Source organism: Salmo salar, chromosome 15 (assembly GCF_965601325.2).
Source record: "Salmo salar chromosome 15, fSalSal1, whole genome shotgun sequence".
NCBI classification, from domain to species: Eukaryota; Metazoa; Chordata; class Actinopteri; order Salmoniformes; family Salmonidae; genus Salmo; species Salmo salar.
Window position 1 is genome coordinate 32,053,760 of NC_138305.1, and position 22,387 is coordinate 32,076,146.

Here is a 22,387-nt window from a genome sequence, read left to right on the forward strand (position 1 = left end):
ATAAAAACAAATCCCCCAAAAATTACAACAGAAAATGTTAGTGGTAGCCAAAGCAATTGTAAAAATATCGCGTCAGAAATGTATTGGTTATTGGCGTGTAATTGATATATTACATTAAACTCGTTGGGCATAGCACAGCTTGATACAACAAAAAAACGCAATATGCGGGGAAAGGAGAGAAATGGCTTTATTCGAGTAATTATAACCAGATCTCGAACGAAGCAGGCAGTCCACTCTAAAAAAAAGAAAAAAAGACTGTAGGCCTGCCTGTATGTGCATTGGTGCGGTTCAGAGCGGATCATGGTTGATTTAGCTATGTAGAACTGGCTGCATGTAGCCTATCATTCCCCCCTGGATAGCCCATTACGTTTAGCTGTGTGATGAGCGCATATGCTACAGCTATCGCCAGACAAAACAGTGACGTCCGTCCACAGTTTCCTCTTGGTTGAGCTCTCTCTGGGTCAGAAGTGAACGTCTCACACAAATCCTGCTTTCACTACGGTCTCGTGTGTGTTTCTTTCAACAATGTCCAATGAGAAAGTCGGCCTCGATGTCTTGCTACCCAATAAGAACGCCAGTGGCAGTGGGCTGGTCCTGAGCAGCTCGAGAGCGAGATTGAGATAGTTTGGAGACGAGGTCTGGACATGAATTCCACTCCTCTAGCGTCCCTAATTTAGAGAAGTGTATGCAGTGAGGGGTCTGTGCGCCTTTCCACGTGGAATTCCGATAGGAGCTGGGACTGAACTAACTGGCTCGAGTGGTGAACTCGGTTCAGGACAGGTGGAATCCCCTGCGGGCATCGCGAGCGTAGTGAAGGTTATGAGATATTTTCATTCTCTGAGGTAAGTCGAAAACATCGTAGAAATGCAGGCTATATATTTCCATATGCTATAGGCTTGGTCATTATAGTAGTATTCTCATTCGTTTGTTTATGGTTTATTATTATATATTATTTGTTTTCGTTTATTGTTATTATTAGTCTATTATTATTATGATTATTATTATTTGTTGTTGTTATTATTATTAAAATATACACTGTAAAAAGTAGGCTAATTAGTTCCGTTAAAAAAAAGGTTTTGCGGGAACCCGTTGCCTAGAGCCATTCGAGTAACCCAACTCAAAGTATGTCAGTGCTTAAAGTAATAAAGTGACATCAGCACCCATATGGTTGTCTTTTAAACTGTAAATACTGTTTTGTGTTTTATGATCTTTTTGACACTAAATTGAATTATGTATTCTGAACTATAACAATTGAAGTTACTTGAACATGAATATTTGTTGTAGTGAACAGAAAAATGTAGGGTCCCTTTTACTTCAGTTATTAACCTTCCTTCCAGTTTTTTGTTCTAGTGTAAGTAGTAAGTAGTTCTGATTAGTCATTTTCAGTGGTCGTGTCTTAAGGTTCAACATTGTTTTATGTATTTGACGATTTGTCATTTTAACCCACCTTAAGCAGACATTGTTGAGCACGGTGCTCACTCCTCTATAACTGGAGGTAGAACTGTAAACATAACAGAATGATGCATTAGCCTCTGTCATTATGAGTGGTGCACAACCTGACCTTGTTGATGGTGGGAAAGGCTCGTCTCATTATTGAACATCAATTTTCCTGACTGTTTTGATATCCATTCATCATGATCAATTACACTTCATAGCACAACAAACTGCTTAATACTCTTTTAGAAACATACTTTTCTTTGTTCAAACATGCATACAACATTGTGTAAAAGTATCATGAAGTCTAAAAACGTTGAATTACCCACAATCCTCTAAAAACAGAGCCACATGGCACTATTACCTATGCATAACTTAATCCTTCGATATCAGCACAACACATAGAAATCAAGTGTCTGACTACTACTTTATTATGTTAAGTAAAGACGTAAAACACTATAGAATCATGTAAGAACAACTTATTTAATACATGTTAGATATACTTTAAAATATGAAGTCATCTAACTTGTAAAAACTCAATATTTTTAGATTAGCAGAACACAAATAAATAAAGTTATATTTACTCAATAATCACCTTTTTGTTAACAGTACTCAACACCTTATTAAGTGATACGATATCTTATTGCCCTCTGAGTTAGTACCACTTTTATGATTTGAGTTCTACTGATCATTGGAGATGTTTGAGTAGCCACTACTCAATTTATGTAATGAGTTAGTCAGTTACTTTTTACAGTGTATGAGCAAACAACCACATTAAAGCCATAATAAAGCCACGTTGTCACATGCATAACGCATAATTAAATCCATATATTCATTTGACTATGATAGCCTAAACGTTTTTGCTTGAAACTTAAGGTATGCGTTTTGGGATGAAAATGCATTTTTACTTGTCGATTAACAAGATATTGGTAGGCCTACAATGATATTATGGCGTGTGTTTTGCCCTTTGTTTTTCAGGGCATGGAGGAATGCCAGTCTTGGCAGTTTACACCGTGGACAGGCCTCTTCCCATTCTAAGTGAGAATTAATGGCGTGTGCGTTCAAGAAATTCTCCATTTACACAAGACTAACACGGGATATCAAATTATCCATTCGGCGCTTGGTTCGGTGAAGGAATTCGGGAATTTTCTGAAGGTCATTGGATTCAGTTTGTAACTGAGAAGTGTCGCATGTTTTAGTTGAAAAATAAAAGCCAAAACCATGACAAATAAACAAAACGGAAATCTGTAATCGTTTTTTGATGGACCGATATGTGAGTAAAGGAATGATATAGCCTAACATTTAACAAAAGGAGGGAGAGAGAGAGAACACACAATGAAGGAGAAATCCAAAACTGCCGCAAGGACTAGACGAGAAAAGGAGAACAGCGAATTTTATGAACTGGCCAAAATGTTGCCTTTACCCTCGGCTATTACGTCACAGCTGGACAAAGCGTCTATAATACGACTGACAACAAGTTATCTGAAGATGCGAATTGTCTTTCCTCAGGGTATGTATATTTTCAGATTCAACAATTCACACTTCTTTTATATGCAATTTGCCATTCATAGGCTAGGCTATAGGCCTATATGTATTTGTATTTATCCTTATAGCCTATCTCTTATCTGGATTCTTTGTTTTGTTTTTATTTATTCACCTGAATTTGCATACTGATTACGGTATTATAATTGTATAGCCTAATTTGTTTATTATGCATAGGCATATGCACATCAACATAGCGTTATAGCCTATTACAGCTGATAATAACGTACTGTAATAATAATAGATAAATCTATTTAGATGACACCTGGTAGCTGCTTCCTTAATTGACTGGTGCAGTCATTGCTGATGTTGTTATCTTATTAGCCTATCCCATGTCTTTTGAGCTATAGTTATTGCTACAATACCGCTACAGAATAGGCTAGTGTGTAATTTCATACTTGCGTGCGTGTGCGGTGTGCGTACCGTGTGCGGGCGCGTGCGAATGATAATCGTGCATCCCTGTCTCGGCGCGCACACGTTTACGCCATTTTCGGGGTCAGAGAATCGAAAGGAGTAGGTAAGGAAGGCGATTAGCCACAATCTTCCCCCGGTTTCAACAGGCTGCTTTGCTGCGTGACAGAGAACAAGCCGCACCAATTACATAAAACGCCCACTGGCCGACCTCAGGCGAGAAACAGAGCCCTGTGATTGAGCGGGAGTAATTGATCCACTCAAGCCGCTTTTGATTTTTCCGGATAAAGAATGGAATATATGAACTCCGGAAAATTGTTGAAGATATAGGGTGTGGTAAAGAATAGCATATAGGCTACACATGTGGATCTATTGGCTATTTAGGCCTGCACTGCAGGTTTTATCTTTACCATAAAGTTTCTCACTTTTGGGTTTAGGTAAACTCATGACAAATTCAATGAATTACGATTTTTCAATAAGCAGGCCTATAGTTTAGGCCTATTGCGTCAGCCATATCATGATGTGACAGCTGTTATGACAGTGTTATGACAGGTCACCTAAACTGAACGGACACTTCACGTAGACAATCACAGGTGCACGTTGCAAGAAACCACAAGGTAGGCTACTTAGACGTGATGATAAACAGTAGCAGATATGACTGATTACTTTTTTTTTTTAAACTATGCCAGCAGTTTAAGACTAATTCAGGATTGGTGGGTCCCCTGTGGGATGGTTGAGCTAACTTGCGCTAATGCGATTAGCATGAGGTTGTAAGTAACAAGAACATTTCCCAGGACATAGACATATCTGATATAGGCAGAAAGCGTAACTTCTTGTTAATCTAACTGCACTGTCCAATTTACAGTAGCTATTACAGTGAAATAATGCCATGCTATTGTTTGAGGAGAGTGCACAGTTTTGAACTTGAAACGTTATTAACCAACAAATTAGGCACATTTGGGCAGACTTGATACAACCTTTTTAACAGAAATGCAATGGTTAATTGGATCAGTCTAAAACTTTGCACATACCCTGCTGCCATCTAGTGTCCAAAATCTAAATTGCAACTAGGCTGGAATAATACATTATGACCTTTCTCTTGCATTTCAAAGATGATGGTGCAGCAACAACAAAAAATCAACAAAACGTTTGGTTTTTTCATTGTATTATCTTTTACCAGATCTAATGTGTTATATTCTCCTACATTCCTTTCACATTTCCACAAACTTCAAAGTGTTTCCTTTCAAATGGTACCTAGAATATGCATATCCTTGCTTCAGGGACTGAGCTACAGGCAGTTAGATTTGGGTATGTCATTCTAGAGGTTTTAACTTGTGAATAGCACTTTTTATAATGCTAGTACATTTGATGACATATAGCCTTGGCTACTGATACAAAACCCAACGCCCTAATTTGGAATGCTTTCTCTGGGCTATTGGAAACAATATGAAAGTTTGTGTTTGCATTAACCTATCAGCCATTGTGTTTTATAAATCACTGATGCTTGCTCATTAGAATAATCATTAATAGGTTTTATTTTGATTGTGCCCAAGTAGGCCTAATTGTGCACATCATAATCAATTATTGTTCATATTGTCTATACCAGACACATGCCATTGAAATGGCCAGATTTAGCCTATAGCCTATTTGATCATCATTTGTTACTATATTTGACCACCATTACTAAAATATTTTTTTTCTGCAGTTTGATCGAAGTGATCAATTTCTTGTAGCAAACGTAAGCCTATACGCAATGTAGATAAAACAGCAGCAAGAAAATGTATTTCGCACTAGGATTTACATCAATAAATACGCATTTTAAAAAGTCCTGTATTGAAATGGAAATGTTTTGCTATTGACACTAGGCGTCCGTTATTTATTTATTTATTTATTATTTCACCTTTATTTAACCAGGTAGGCCAGTTGAGAACAAGTTCTCATTTACAACTGCGAATTATGAAGTGAAAAAAATACAATATGCCTAAATAAAAAAGTCATTAGTCTAAACATTAGTCTAAAACAAAATAAAGGAAAAAAAAACGTTGTCGGCTCGAACTAATAGCCAACGGTCAACAAAGGCAATGGCCTATTTGTGTATGCCGCCTTGCAGCCACTGTTGGGCTAATGTGTTAACAATTTGTAATGGGTAGGCTATTGTAATTGGAAAAACCGTCCAAGTACAGTTTGTCTGAAACCTCGTAAGCATCTGAAAAATACCCTAGAGCAGAGACGAGAGATGTTAAGTTTAGCTGTCACATCGCCTATACGCTATTTGTTTGGGGCACTTGACGTCAGTTAGACAGTACTTCAAACGCCGGGTGAATCTATTCTTTGCCTATTATATTATAAGACACGTAGACCTGATGATTCACATTGAATCCGGCTTCGCTTCTTGAATACATCAGACAAATTAGTTTAAGCTGCACTCATTGTGACCCCTGTGGTAGGTGAGTTGAAGTGTGAGCAAAGCACAGCTCGAGCCATGATTGCAGCGGATAGTTGAACATGGCGCGCGTCTCTCAGAAAAGACAGCCAGACAGGCCTACTCAACAGCATGTAATATCTTATATAATCATATATAGATTTATGTGTTAACATAAGCATACAATATTAATATTACATGTAAATGTTTTAACAGTTTCAAAAGTTGATAACATGGAATGAATCACAATCGATTTACCATTGATGCAGGTGTTTGCCGTCATTGTGCATTTTCGAATATCTGTCCACGCAGCATGTCTACTTTCGATTGGTCAAGTATGGAAGTGAAATTAACAATAAATGACCAGTCTAAAACGAGAAGTTCTTGCAAAAATATTGTAATTGCGAAAATATCAAATACGTATTGTTTAATATATAAATGAAATACATATAACAGGTTATACTCTTCTTGTCCATTAGGCTACTATGAATGTCTGCGTCAAGCTCAATGTAAACCAACGCTGCATGCTGTTGGCAGAGGATGAGGTTGTTTGCATGCTTTCAGAATGTAAAATCATTTCTCCACAGCAGCTGGGCTCATTTGACTACTAAACAAATAAGGAGATGAACCGTTCAAGAAGCAATTTCAAATGTTGACCAAATATTTTGTGTATTTTTTTTGTTGAGCTGTGTGAACGCAAATTAATCGTTTGGACAATATTGAAATGTGAAATGGTGATGGATTATTCGAGTTTTTACTCAGACCCTGATTGATTTTGTAGGCTATGATTAGCATTTTTTTCTATAGCCAAGAAGAGCCGCTTCGAGCTATGTTGGTTCCCTCGAGGTTGTCATGTTCAATGGATTTGCAGTTTTAATATTTGGCTATTTGCGTAATTTCAATCGATTTTTGCCGCATTTTCTTCATCGTACTTTTACACAAATAGCTATGTATTATTAATAATATGATTAATATATCAAGCATACTGCCACAATACATGTCATAATAAAGATGCATTGTCACATGCGTTACGTGTATTATTGCACGACTATGGTTTACCTAGAGAAAATTAGCCTAGCTGATAGGCTTTCTGGCGGCAGGTAGCCATAGTGGTTAAGAGTGTTGGGCCAGTAACAGTAAAGGTCGCTGGTTTGAATCTCTGAGCGGACTAGGTGAAACATGTGCCGTTGAGCAAGGCACTTAACCCAAATTTCTCCTGTAAATCGCTCTGGATAAGAGCTAAATGACTCAAATGTAAATGTTGGCGTTGTGCTTTGTTTCAGGTTTGGGTGAGGCTTGGGGTCACACGAGTCGAACGAGATCTTTGGATAATGTAGGACGTGAGCTGGGATCCCACCTTCTCCAGGTAATTTGGAAAGTTTAGCCTATTTATTTATTGTCAAAATCACTGCAAAATATAATGATTTAAATAGCCTACTGATAATGAAAAAAATACTTCTTAACATTTACATTTACATTTAAGTCATTTAGCAGACGCTCTTATCCAGAGCGACTTACAAATTGGTGCATTCACCTTATGAAGATGTAGACATGTTACATTTGAGTTGATTTGATAGGTGGGACCCCACATACTGCAGGTCATTTAGAAAGCTAAGGCTACTAATATCATTTTATAAAATCATAGACAATTATGTACAATATTACATATTATACTAAAAATGAAAATAATAATTCTTAAGCTTTATAGGCCTGCCTAGCCATCTTATGTTACATTTCATATTTGAAATAAAATGCGGTGAGTGCTTTTGAATTAATATTACAGTTGATCTGTGCATTAATTAATTCCTTTTTTCTACAGACACTGGATGGCTTCATCTTTGTTGTGGCGCCGGATGGAAAGATCATGTACATCTCCGAGACTGCATCAGTCCATTTGGGACTCTCTCAGGTCTGCACCTGCTCCTATTCATCATAACTTATTTAGTGTTTTTGTTTTTTCAAGTTTTAGGGAGTGAAGTCTTTTAGGCTAGTATTTTTGCCTAAACCATTTGCGCTAAGAGCGCGTGATATGTTAAAAACGTTATTCGTGTTAGATATTATGGAATCATGTTTGAATTGTTTGAGTGATTAATAACATTAAATTACCGAGGTAATTCTTAACAGGTAGAGCTGACCGGGAACAGTATTTACGAATATGTCCACCCCGCCGACCACGACGAAATGACTGCGGTCCTGACACCACATCAGCCGTACCACTCGCATTTCGTTCAAGGTAGGCTAGGCCTATATGAACACAGTAGGCCCAATTCGGAAAGAATGAAACCACATATCGAATTCATTTTTGTACGTTGGATAAATAGACTACTATATTTTCTGCCCTCTCTCACAGAATACGAGATGGAGCGCTCTTTCTTCTTGAGGATGAAATGCGTGCTGGCGAAGAGAAACGCTGGCCTCACCAGCGGTGGATATAAGGTAGACAATTAATATATGGAAGTAGGCCTATATATTGTTGTCTGAAAAATAATATCGATGTTGCATAAAAATGCGTTTGATTTAATAGACAATTGACGTCAAATTGATTTGCGCGTTATTACGCGTAACGCTAAGCCTACGGATAGGTTGTGGAAATGTTGAAATATTTACAGTATTAAAAGCTTCGGACACACCTAGAGTGAAATTGCATTTTGGTACACCAGAACTATGTTCATCCCCAATGAAACGCTGCGTTTGCCTTGCAGCATTGCGTTGCAGAGGCAGTTGCAGTGCGTTGGGTATGGTGCATGCGTTGGATTTATCGAACGTATGCGTCAAACTGTATACGTAGACGGCTTGACAGATATGGTAGCAGAACGCGAATGTTGAACTTTTGATCCATTTCGCGCAAAAACACTGTCGGTGTGTTCGAAGCGAAAGCATAAGCGCATGCAATTAAAAAGACAGCGGACCTTTTTTTCAACAACAATGTTATGAGTAGCAAGGGTTGTCTAATTTCCCTGTCAACCACACCAGGTAATTCACTGCAGCGGTTACCTGAAGATCCGTCAGTACAGCCTGGACATGTCGCCTTTCGAAGGCTGCTACCAGAACGTGGGCCTTGTGGCGGTGGGACACTCTTTGCCTCCCAGCGCTGTGACGGAGATTAAGCTGCACAGCAACATGTTCATGTTCAGAGCCAGCCTCGACATGAAACTAATCTTCCTTGACTCGAGGTAGGTCTACAGCAAAACATACACACAAAACAGGGGATTAAGCCTATGATAGATATGGAGGAGAATCATTTAATAACAGGCGTACAGCAGGTGTTTTGATGAGCCAGCCATTGCATAAAAGGGCTCAAGTTTCTTTAAAAAAAAAAAAAAATTCTTATCCGCTAGTTCTCTGACAGTTGTTAAATTCGTATTAAGTCCACAACTTATTGGTATAAAAACAGTATCAAATTCACTAACATGAAATGCCACAATATATTACATTATGATTTGTTTTACAATGTCTTATTGAATCTAAAAACTGAAATGTTGTATTGTCTTAAAATGGAGTGCTGGACCACAAGCAACTGTGGTCCAATTTAGAGAATGTTTTGTTCCTTAGCATGAAAACAAGTTTGGATCAAATAGAACTCTAAGCATATATTGATACAGGGAGGGAGAACAGTGTATATATTGATACATGGAGGGAGAACAGTGTATATATTGATACAGGGAGGGAGAACAGTGTATATATTGATACAGGGAGGGAGAACAGTGTATATATTGATGTGTGGAGGGAGAACAGTGTATATATTGATGTGTGGATGGAGAACAGTGTATATATTGATACAGGGAGGGAGAACAGTGTATATATTGATGTGTGGATGGAGAACAGTGTATATATTGATACAGGGAGGGAGAACAGTGTATATATTGATGTGTGGAGGGAAAACAGTGTATATATTGATGTGTGGAGGGAGAACAGTGTATATATTGATGTGTGGATGGAGAACAGTGTATATATTGATGTGTGGATGGAGAACAGTGTATATATTGATGTGTGGATGGAGAACAGTGTATATATTGATACGTGGATGGAGAACAGTGTATATATTGATGTGTGGATGGAGAACAGTGTATATATTGATGTGTGGATGGAGAACAGTGTATATATTGATGTGTGGATGGAGAACAGTGTATATATTGATACAGGGAGGGACAACAGTGTATATATTGATGTGTGGATGGAGAACAGTGTATATATTGATGTGTGGAGGGAGAACAGTGTATATATTGATGTGTGGATGGAGAACAGTGTATATATTGATGTGTGGAGGGAGAACAGTGTATATATTGATGTGTGGATGGAGAACAGTGTATATATTGATACAGGGAGGGAGAACAGTGTATATATTGATGTGTGGATGGAGAACAGTGTATATATTGATACAGGGAGGGAGAACAGTGTATATATTGATGTGTGGAGGGAAAACAGTGTATATATTGATGTGTGGAGGGAGAACAGTGTATATATTGATGTGTGGATGGAGAACAGTGTATATATTGATGTGTGGATGGAGAACAGTGTATATATTGATGTGTGGATGGAGAACAGTGTATATATTGATACGTGGATGGAGAACAGTGTATATATTGATGTGTGGATGGAGAACAGTGTATATATTGATGTGTGGATGGAGAACAGTGTATATATTGATGTGTGGATGGAGAACAGTGTATATATTGATACAGGGAGGGACAACAGTGTATATATTGATGTGTGGATGGAGAACAGTGTATATATTGATGTGTGGAGGGAGAACAGTGTATATATTGATGTGTGGATGGAGAACAGTGTATATATTGATGTGTGGAGGGAGAACAGTGTATATATTGATACAGGGAGGGAGAACAGTGTATATATTGATGTGTGGATGGAGAACAGTGTATATATTGATGTGTGGATGGAGAACAGTGTATATATTGATGTGTGGATGGAGAACAGTGTATATATTGATGTGTGGATGGAGAACAGTGTATATATTGATGTGTGGAGGGAGAACAGTGTATATATTGATGTGTGGATGGAGAACAGTGTATATATTGATGTGTGGATGGAGAACAGTGTATATATTGATGTGTGGATGGAGAACAGTGTATATATTGATACATGGAGGGAGAACAGTGTATATATTGATACAGGGAGGGAGAACAGTGTATATATTGATGTGTGGATGGAGAACAGTGTATATATTGATACAGGGAGGGAGAACAGTGTATATATTGATGTGTGGAGGGAGAACAGTGTATATATTGATGTGTGGATGGAGAACAGTGTATATATTGATGTGTGGATGGAAAACAGTGTATATATTGATACAGGGAGGGAGAACAGTGTATATATTGATGTGTGGATGGAGAACAGTGTATATATTGATACAGGGAGGGAGAACAGTGTATATATTGATGTGTGGATGGAGAACAGTGTATATATTGATACAGGGAGGGAGAACAGTGTATATATTGATGTGTGGAGCGAGAACAGTGTATATATTGATGTGTGGATGGAGAACAGTGTATATATTGATGTGTGGATGGAGAACAGTGTATATATTAATGTGTGGATGGAGAACAGTGTATATATTGATACAGGGAGGGAGAACAGTGTATATATTGATGTGTGGATGGAGAACAGTGTATATATTGATAAATGGAGGGAGAACAGTGTATATATTGATGTGTGGATGGAGAACAGTGTATATATTGATACATGGAGGGAGAACAGTGTATATATTGATACAGGGAGGGAGAACAGTGTATATATTGATGTGTGGAGGGAGAACAGTGTATACATTGATGTGTGGATGGAGAACAGTGTATATATTGATGTGTGGAGGGAGAACAGTGTATATATTGATGTGTGGAGGGAGAACAGTGTATATATTGATGTGTGGATGGAGAAGAGTGTATATATTGATGTGTGGATGGAGAACAGTGTATATATTGATGTGTGGATGGAGAACAGTGTATATATTGATACAGGGAGGGAGAACAGTGTATATATTGATGTGTGGATGGAGAACAGTGTATATATTGATACAGGGAGGGAGAACAGTGTATATATTGATGTGTGGATGGAGAACAGTGTATATATTGATGTGTGGATGGAGAACAGTGTATATATTGATGTGTGGATGGAAAACAGTGTATATATTGATGTGTGGAGGGAGAACAGTTTATATATTGATGTGTGGATGGAGAACAGTGTATATATTGATACAGGGAGGGAGAACAGTGTATATATTGATACAGGGAGGGAGAACAGTGTATATATTGATACAGGGAGGGAGAACAGTGTATATATTGATGTGTGGATGGAGAACAGTGTATATATTGATACAGGGAGGGAGAACAGTGTATATATTGATGTGTGGATGGAGAACAGTGTATATATTGATACAGGGAGGGACAACAGTGTATATATTGATGTGTGGATGGAGAACAGTGTATATATTGATACAGGGAGGGACAACAGTGTATATATTGATGTGTGGATGGAGAACAGTGTATACATTGATGTGTGGAGGGAGAACAGTCTATATATTGATGTGTGGATGGAGAACAGTGTATATATTGATATATGGAGGGAGAACAGTGTATATATTGATGTGTGGATGGAGAACAGTGTATATATTCATACAGGGAGGGACAACAGTGTATATATTGATGTGTTGATGGAGAACAGTGCATATATTGATGTGTGGAGGGAGAACAGTGTATATATTGATGTGTGGATGGAGAACAGTGTATATATTGATATATGGAGGGAGAACAGTGTATATATTGATGTGTGGATGGAGAACAGTGTATATATTGATGTGTGGATGGAGAACAGTGTATATATTGATGTGTGGATGGAGAACAGTGTATATATTGATGTGTGGATGGAGAACAGTGTATATATTGATATATGGAGGGAGAACAGTGTATATATTGATGTGTGGATGGAGAACAGTGTATATATTGATACAGGGAGGGAGAACAGTGTATATATTGATACAGGGAGGGAGAACAGTGTATATATTGATGTGTGGATGGAGAACAGTGTATATATTGATACAGGGAGGGAGAACAGTGTATATATTGATACAGGGAGGGAGAACAGTGTATATATTGATGTGTGGAGGGAGAACAGTTTATATATTGATGTATGGAGGGAGAACAGTGTATATATTGATGTGTGGATGGAGAACAGTGTATATATTGATGTGTGGATGGAGAACAGTGTATATATTGATGTGTGGAGGGAGAACAGTGAGGCCTTTCATACATGACAGTCTCAGGAAAAATAAAGCAATGTTATTGCAGTGACTTCTGCCATGACTAAAAGAGAGAGAGACATTTTTTGTGTTGATGAGTCACTTTGTCCTCCCTCCCTCCCTAGGGTGGCAGAGCTGACAGGTTACGAGCCACAGGACCTCATTGAGAAGACCCTATACCACCACGTCCATAGCTGTGACACCTTCCACCTACGCTGTGCCCACCACTTGTGTAAGTTCGTTACAGTAGGTTTAGCCCTGCCTCGTCATACTCTACCTTTTACTTTACTGTACTTTAGGCTACTTTACTGTACTCTAGGCTGCTTTACTGTACTTTAGTAGTCAAATACATTTCTGAAATACATGAATTTTATCACAAAGATTTCAATGAGTGAACAAAGGATAAAACTACAAAATACACAAGATAGTAAATGTGATAAAACGCAGAATGTCTTGGCACTAGACATTGACCTCTACACACACACCAGAACAATCGTTGGTAACCAAGTGTCTCAGATTAGAATAACCGATGTCTGCTGTAAATGTTCAGATGTTTCTTCATGTTGAATCGGCTAAAACAGCCACTGCTCGTTGGCACACAGCATGTGGTCCTTATAACCCACCGCCACAACAGTAATCAATGGAACACCCCTACCGCACTCCTCCTATATTGTTATTGTGTGTGCTACTTTAGAATGACCCATTATAGGTCAAAACAATCTAAACTAAGATGTCTCCTCTCCTCTCCTCTCCTCTCCTCTCCTCTCCTCTCCTCTCCTCTCCTCTCCTCTCCTCTTCTCTTCTCTTCTCTTCTCTTCTCTTCTCTTCTCTTCTCTTCTCTTCTCTTCTCTTCTCTTCTCTTCTCTTCTCCTCTCCTCTGATCCTCACAGTGCTGGTGAAGGGCCAGGTGACCACTAAGTATTACCGTTTCCTAGCCAAACAGGGGGGCTGGGTGTGGGTGCAGAGCTACGCCACTATCGTCCACAACAGCCGCTCCTCCAGACCCCACTGCATCGTCAGCGTCAACTACGTCTTGACGTGAGACTCATTCAATTCAATTCAATTCAATTCTCTTTCTGAACTGCATCATAATCTGAACCTGGGGAAAAGCGACATTGAGATTCTGAACTTAATGAAAGGTACTATATAAAGTAAATCTATTACTATTATTATTATGAGGATGATGATTCATTATTATTATTATTATTATTATTATTTTTAATTTAATTCAATTCAATTCAATTTGACTATAACTATTATGATGATGATAATAACGATGATGATGATCATCATGATGATGATTATTATTAGTAATTCAATTCAATTCAATTCAATTTGACTTTATTAATCGCCTAGAGGCAATTAAGATGGCATTGTCAGAGCAGAAGCAACAAACAATTACATACATAAACATAAAAAAACTCTACATACAAAACATGACCTTCTCGTGGACCAAGGTAATAGTGAAATACCAACAAACTTAGTTCATGACCCCAGCTACACTGATAGTGGGTTGGGCTGTGTGTACCTCTCACATTCACAGTTCATGACCCCAGCTACACTGATAGTGGGTTGGGCTGTGTGTACCTCTCACATTCACAGTTCATGACCCCAGCTACACTGATAGTGGGTAGGGCTGTGTGTACCTCTCACATTCACAGTTCATGACCCCAGCTACACTGATAGTGGGTAGGGCTGTGTGTACCTCTCACATTCACAGTTCATGACCCCAGCTACACTGATAGTGGGTAGGGCTGTGTGTACCTCTCACATTCACAGTTCATGACCCCAGCTACACTGATAGTGGGTAGGGCTGTGTGTACCTCTCACATTCACAGTTCATGACCCCAGCTACACTGATAGTGGGTAGGGCTGTGTGTACCTCTCACATTCACAGTTCATGACCCCAGCTACACTGATAGTGGGTTGGGCTGTGTGTACCTCTCACATTCACAGTTCATGACCCCAGCTACACTGATAGTGGGTAGGGCTGTGTGTACCTCTCACATTCACAGTTCATGACCCCAGCTACACTGATAGTGGGTAGGGCTGTGTGTACCTCTCACATTCACAGTTCATGACCCCAGCTACACTGATAGTGGGTTGGGCTGTGTGTACCTCTCACATTCACAGTTCATGACCCCAGCTACACTGATAGTGGGTAGGGCTGTGTGTACCTCTCACATTCACAGTTCATGACCCCAGCTACACTGATAGTGGGTAGGGCTGTGTGTACCTCTCACATTCACAGTTCATGACCCCAGCTACACTGATAGTGGGTAGGGCTTGTGTACCTCTCACATTCACAGTTCGTTCCCTTTATGGCCTATCTGCACTCCTACACCTTACTTTACACAGATATTGAACATTTGTATTTTTTTCAGGTAGATGTGTGTCAAGAGAGCCCAGATGCGATAAGACCTTTTGAGAACAGTAAGATAAACATTGGGGGTAAAAACCTACTTTCAGAATTGACCTGGTGTCTGAGGAAAGAAAATCTATACCACAGTGAACTGGAAATCAATAGCCATCTCATAGCTGCTGCCCATGTTGGATGTTCCTTGTTAGGTTTGGTTGATCCAGACATAGCTCGTTAATGTGTGTGTGTGTGTGTGTGTGTGCCTGTGTGTGTGTGTGTGTGCCTGTGTGTGTGTGTGTGTGCCTGTGTGTGTGTGCCTGTGTGCGTACGTGTTTAGGCCGTCTGCCGGTCCACTCTTGTGTATTTACTATTGTGTATTGACCTCAACCTCCAACACACTCACAAACACGACTCAATATGGAATCAGGCTTCTCTAGTGTGTTCATGCTACATGTATAGCTTATAATCAGAAGTAAACATGTTTTGAATGAATTCCACTCTGTGAGATACAGTACATCCCCGGTAAATACACACCAAGTACTGTTCAAATACTGCTGAATTTGACAATACATACTAAAGAGCAGCTAAGCCATCCCGTCACCATAACCTAAGCATTTTAATCCATTAGCTTCCATCATGTCATTAATAAATCATGATTCGGAGGTGGAGAGCCGCTGGCATATTTCAGATGGGAGTTAGTCTGACTTTGACCGACAGGTGGAAATCAGCTAACACAGCTGAGTTTGCACTAAAGCCTATAGCAGCGCTGGTGGCTCGAGCTCAAGTCACAGAGAGGACACATATAATGCAGAACAAGTCACCACTACTGTACCTGCAAGAGCCAATAACCATGTCTGTGTTTCAATTGTCACCCTCTTCTCTCTCTCTATATATATATAGTGAACTACTTTTGAGTAGGGTGCATAGGTCTCTGGTCAAAAGTAGTGCACTATATAGGGAATAGAGAGCATAGGGCTCTGGTCAAAAGTAGTGCACTATAGAGGGAATAGAGCGCATAGGGCTCTGGTCAAAAGTAGTGCACTATATAGGGAATAGAGTGTCATTTGAGACGCACACTATGTCGCACAAAACACTGACTATCCAAATATTTCCTTTCAATCGTATGGTGTCACACACATAAAGAGCGGGTCATATTTAGAAACATGTTATAGTGACTGGTTGACTGAGGTCAGAGACAGGGCACAGGGGCTGATGTGGTAAGTTAAGAACAGGCCGGTGTTTACAGAGCGTCTGACACAGCAACCGTTTCATGGTATTGACGTCTGATAGAGTTCAGGTAAAGGACAGTGGGTTAGAATGATGAAGGTGGCGTATATATTATCTTATATGTACATAATGAATAGTCAATGTTGGGAGAAATGTATTCAATCTAGGGGGCCGTGTGTGTGTGTGTGTGTGGTGTGCATGTGGTGTGCGTGCGGTGTGCGTGCGGTGTGTGTGTGGTGTGTGTGTGTGCGGTGTGTGTATAGTGTGTGTGTGCGGTGTGTGTGTGTGTGTGTGTGTGGTGTGCATGCGGTGTGTGTATGGTATGTGTGCGGTGTGTGTATGGGTACACTTTGACTTCAAGAGAATGTAAACTGAGACAAAGGAGTAGATTAACGATAAGCATGGTGTTGACGTTATGGGAATGGTTGTAATTCGTGTGTGTGTGTGTGTGTGTGTGTGTGTGTGTGTGTGTGTGTGTGTGTGTGTGTGTGTGTGTGTGTGTGTGTGTGTGTGTGTGTGTGTGTGTGTGTGTGTGTGTGTGTGTGTGTGTGTGTGTGTGTGTGTGTGTGTGTGTGTGTGTGTGTTCTACCAATGTTTGTGCCATAGCATTGAATCATTAACTTTGCTTAAAGGTGTCTGTTGTGTTTCTCATAGTGAAAAACAGGAGGGCTAATCTCTCAACCTAGTTTATTTTACATCATATTTTCATTTCTAACAGTCATCACATTTATGCATTAATCAATACTCAAAAGAAAGTGTTAGTGAATTATGTCTCACTCACTATCAAAAGTAAATATTGTCAGACTTTGGTGTTTCCATTGGAGTAATTACTTGTAGTTCGTCATATTATATATTGCCATAACTTCTGTGAAATAAGATGTTTTAAATGTGCTCACTACATGTCAAGTCATACCTCTCAGTGAAAGCCTGATGAAGGTCTATTGACCGAAACATTGGTTGAAAAATCCATTCAATAGTTTGTGGAGCATTCAGGATTACTAGTGTGCTGGAGTTTCTTCTTTCTTCAAATGTGCTCACTACAGAATGGTGCTCTTCTGTGTGTCTGTATGTGTAGAGATACTGAATATAAGGGAATACAGCTGTCCTTGGACCAGATGACCCCTAGCAAGCCAATGTTCTCCTACACCAGCCCTCCGAGCACTACAGACGAGAGGAAGGGCACCAAGCCCTGTGTAACACACACCAAGGCCAAAATCAGAGTGTCCCCCTATCCACAGCAGGTAAGACACTTGGTACCTCTGTGGTGTACTTGTTCCCTAGCATAGTAATAAGAAGAGCATCTGTTTCTTTCTGCTGTAGACCCAAACTCCCATGTTCTCTTAGTCACACAGCCTTGTTGTGTTGTCTTGTAATCAATATAATGTTGTCTTTAAGCCAAACGTCACAGAATATTGAGATGTTGTAAAACCATCTTTTCTAATTTGATATATAGTTTAAACCTCAAATATTTTATCTTTTCCTACAGTTTTCAGCTTTTCACCCAGAGCGTTCCGAGTCCGACCAGGACAGCCAATGGGGAGGTAGCCCGCTGACAGATTCCGCCTCGCCTCAGCTGCTTGACCAAGGGGAGGGAGCGGAGGGCGGAGCCTGCGCCTACAGACTCTACCCCGACTCCGGCTCCCTGTGCTACGGCCTGGCCCTCTCCGAGGAGGACCTAACGCACACCCACACCCCGGCCCACCCTCACATCCCCGCCTGCGACCGTGGTGCCCGCTGCCAAGCTGGTCGCTACTTCCTGGGCGCTGCTCCCCAGTCTGGACGGGAGGCCTGGTGGGATGCCACGCGCTCTGTCCTCTCCCTGCCCAAGTCGTCTCTGGAGAACGGCGAGGGCTACGACCTCACTTCCTATCACAGCCTGGTCCAAGGTAAGGCGCTAGGGTGACGGCCGCCACCATCTGGAAATATGGGTTGTGTCCCAAATTATACCCTATTCTCTATGTGGTGAACTTTGGGCCCCATAGGGCCCCGGTCAAAAGTAGTGCACTATATAGGGAATAGAGTACCATTTGGGACGCTACCATACAAATCCAACTTTTCCCTGGTAGCTTGTTTACCAAATGGACTGTGGACATTATGGTCCATGCAAAGTTGTTTCTTGCCAGTATGCCGATTGTTACCATCTGTTGTGCAATAATTGCCCACTGTTGAATCCAAGTTATTTCACATTTCATGTACTCAAACTGAAAGACAACTCCCAATGGTGCTGCTGCCAAGGAATGCACTGTCTATAAGGGATTTACAAGACATGATCAGTTCTATGCATATTATCAAATGTCATTTCATGTAGATGGATAAATAAATCTGTCTGTATATTACAAAATGCAATACTTCACTCCAGTCATATTTCAAGTTTGTTATAATAGCCACATAGCGGTCATAGGCAATGACGTACATGGGTATTACATAAGTATGCAGTAAAATCATGAACAGTGAAAATCATAGCGATATGTCCTTTTGGGTTTGGGGCTAGAATTATTACATCAATGTGGAGACTTGTGGTGCCATTTTGTGTAACAGGAAGGGGCCACTGGGACGAGGAGAGCGTGGTCAGCTCGCCTGAAGGGGGCGGCGGCTCCACCAGCGACTCGGGTGAACGTTACCGCAGCAGCACTGGCGGCGACCATTTCCAGGCGAGCCCTCAGGAGCCCAGCAAGATGGAAACACTGATCCGCGTCACACAGCAGATGATCAAGGAGGAGGAGAGCCGCCTGCAGCTGCACAAAGGGCCCCTGGACGCCCTGGGCCCAGTGGGGGGCCTCTCCAACAAGAGCCACAGACCCTGCTCCTTCACCCCCTCCTCCCTGCCCCTCCTCCAGACTGCCATGCCCGGCGTCGTGTGTCGTGGCCCGGGAGTCGCCGACGGCATCAACCTCACCCTCACCTCCGAGCGCCTCCATCACCGCAACGACGGCGGAAATGTTTTGGGTTCCCACGACAACGACGACAAAAACACAGCCAGCCCGGCCTCTCTGTCGCGCCTCAGCAGCCCCAGCTCCGACGGGATCCCCAGGTCGGGCCTGTCCGTCTCCAAAGACTACCTGCAGAGTCAGACAGATGTCTCGCCCCACCACCACCCTCCAGTGCAGCAGGGGAGCCCTCTGCTCTACCCTGCCCAGGAGAGGCAGCACCTGGACAGGCACGCAGCCTACGCCCTGACTGGCTACTCCCTGGACCACCTGTACGACGCGGAGAGCCTGAGGAGCTACTCTGGACTGGCAGGAGCCCAGTACGGCATGCTGCCCCACATGAGGATGCAGGCCGACCAGATACAAGGACACAAGGGCACATCGGTGATCATCACCAATGGGAGCTGACCGTACATGACTGACATAAAGACAGACCAATCCTAGCATCTCATTGAAGGAGTAAATGTGGGACTTACAAACTTACTCCTCATACAATAGGGTCTGATCCGATTTTAGTGTCAAGATATTCCCCATAACACAGGTCTTCTCTGTTACACTTCACTGAGCCCAATAGAGTCCCAGACCCAGCAAGCAAAATAGTTGCAATAATGTCAGGCGGGCAGTTTTTGTTATGCCTTCGTCAGGTTGTATACTGATTATAAAAGAACATTGTTTCAATGTCTTTTTACTGACCAAAAAAATACATCTTTAACTGGTTGTAATCTGGTTACCTGATGAAATAGCAAACAAAATATGACATCTTTCCCATATGTCTTGATGTTATTATCATAAAAAAGCAGGTTTAACTGAAATCTGCCATCGCTACAACAACAACAAAAAATGTTTACAACCAGAAACTGACGTCATTATGACGTTCCATTCCAAATTTTGCCCTCTGGGTAATTTAATTCCTCCCCTTGCATTGAACTGAGATGCTGTGGAAAGGCTATTCAAGTTTTCAGTGAGTGTCCAGCTTGGTTAAAGATAAACCCAATGTTTTAGTCCCAACATAGTGTCACGCACCAGTAACTAGGCTTACCGAAATGATCATTTCCCAAGGTAGTAGACAATGTGCAATTCCATTACATGACCTCAACCTGATAAAGCATTGTGTAACTTCCTCACAAAAACTTCAATGGAGGGTAAAAGTATTTCCTTATAAAAAATACTCATGTTTTTCTATATTTAATTGTCAACATGTTGAATATTTCTTTTCTTCTCAATTAAATGTCATGTTTAATGTCAAAGTAGAACATTTGGTGGCAGGGTTGCTTTAGTTTCAATGTTGGCATTATCTGTGCATCCCATTTGCCAAATTTCCCCCTCTTAGTAGAAGTCTTAAGGTGTGACAACAACGTTTATCACTTTAAACTTCTGGTGCTTCATCATGTGTTTCTAATTGAAAAAATGATATTGTTATGTTCACTTTTCCTACCCCAAAAAATATGTAAAGTTTCTCTTGTGTAACTTTATTTATGATGTAAATATGTTAAGAAATTGCTTTCTTTTTTGGACAACAGGTCGTAAGTGTATCTATTAACTGGGGATAAAAAATATTTTGATTCTAAATACAGGTGCAATCAAACCCTCTTTGATGTCTTGGTTTTATTCTGGTCTGTAATGTGTTGGGGGACTCGGTTTGATCAAACTGGGGTTGATACAAGAGGAAAAAAGAACCCTTTGAGAACACAAGCCATCACGCCATCACAATGCCGTTGTGACTCACTTTAACTTTAAAATGTTATTGCCTTTTTTCTGTCATGTAAGACAGTTCCAGCAGTATAAGTACTTGCATATGTAAACACTTTGACCTTACCTTAGCAGTAATAGTCCTGCCATGTTTTCTAATGTAGTTAAGTTATTCAGATGTAGTCGTCCACCAGCATGCCTGTCTGGAATGAAAGGCTCCCTGACTGGCGCCTGAGAGCGTAGCTCCCATCACTCACTGTTGACATGGGCATGTGATGGACCGCATGTGTTACCAGCCAGCCAGCACTGACGTTCCAGGAGGTAGAGCCATTACACAGCTCTGTTGTCACCTCCAGATGAAAGCATAAGAAAGAGAGTGTGTGTGTGAGCGTGCGTGCATGTGTGCATGCGTGTGTGTGTGCGTGTGCGGGTGTGTGTGTGCGTGCATGTGTGTGTGCATGCATGTGTGAACTTACAGAGTAGCTTGTTTTCTAATGTATCTAAAGGGGGGTTAGGGCTGCAGTCCACTGGCCCTTTGCCTGATGTGCCCTTGAGGCTTTCACATGCAGAGCAACCAAATACTGGGCCCATCGCCCAGAACCAACAGTCTCCATAATAACCCAACCACACCCCCAACAGCCACCCCCTCCTCCACACTTCCTTGACATAGTCAAACAGCCTATCAAATTCATCGGCGCCAAATGACTCCTGGAATCCTGGCACTTACACAGAGGGCAAAACTGGTTGCAATGATGTCAGGATGACAACTTTTGTGAGGTTATGGTCAGTTTGTAATACTGATTGTAAAATTATGTTTTTTTATGTCTTTATAGTAACTAGAAAAAGTATTCTTTATCTGGTTATAATTGGTTATCAGTTGTCGCAACCAGATAACAACCAGATAACAACCAAAATATGACATTTCTAAGCTTCTTGATGTCGTCATGAAAATATATATATTTCACTGGTGGTATACAGTTATCTAACGTCACTTCAACCAGAAAACCAAATTTCAACATGAACAGGACATCCTGCGTGATTAGACCACATGAAACCAGAAGATCCCTTCATATCCATGGAAACGTGTCTCTTCTTGCATTCTCACACATCTCATTAGAGTATAGATA

General features: G+C 40.8%; 1 protein-coding gene across 1 annotated transcript; it reads left to right on the top strand.

The window, feature by feature from the left end:
- Positions 1-457: 457 nt before the first annotated feature.
- On the top strand, positions 458-21,161 carry LOC106571165 (single-minded homolog 1-A). Its single transcript, XM_014143917.3, has 12 exons — positions 458-842; positions 2,413-2,944; positions 7,093-7,175; positions 7,629-7,718; positions 7,934-8,042; positions 8,160-8,245; positions 8,783-8,982; positions 13,184-13,290; positions 13,949-14,096; positions 17,720-17,885; positions 18,131-18,530; positions 19,183-21,161. The coding sequence occupies exons 2-12, from the start codon at positions 2,770-2,772 to the stop codon at positions 19,977-19,979; spliced, it is 2,361 nt and encodes a 786-aa protein (XP_013999392.1). The 5' UTR covers positions 458-842; positions 2,413-2,769; the 3' UTR covers positions 19,980-21,161.
- The last annotated feature ends 1,226 nt before the right edge of the window (positions 21,162-22,387 follow it).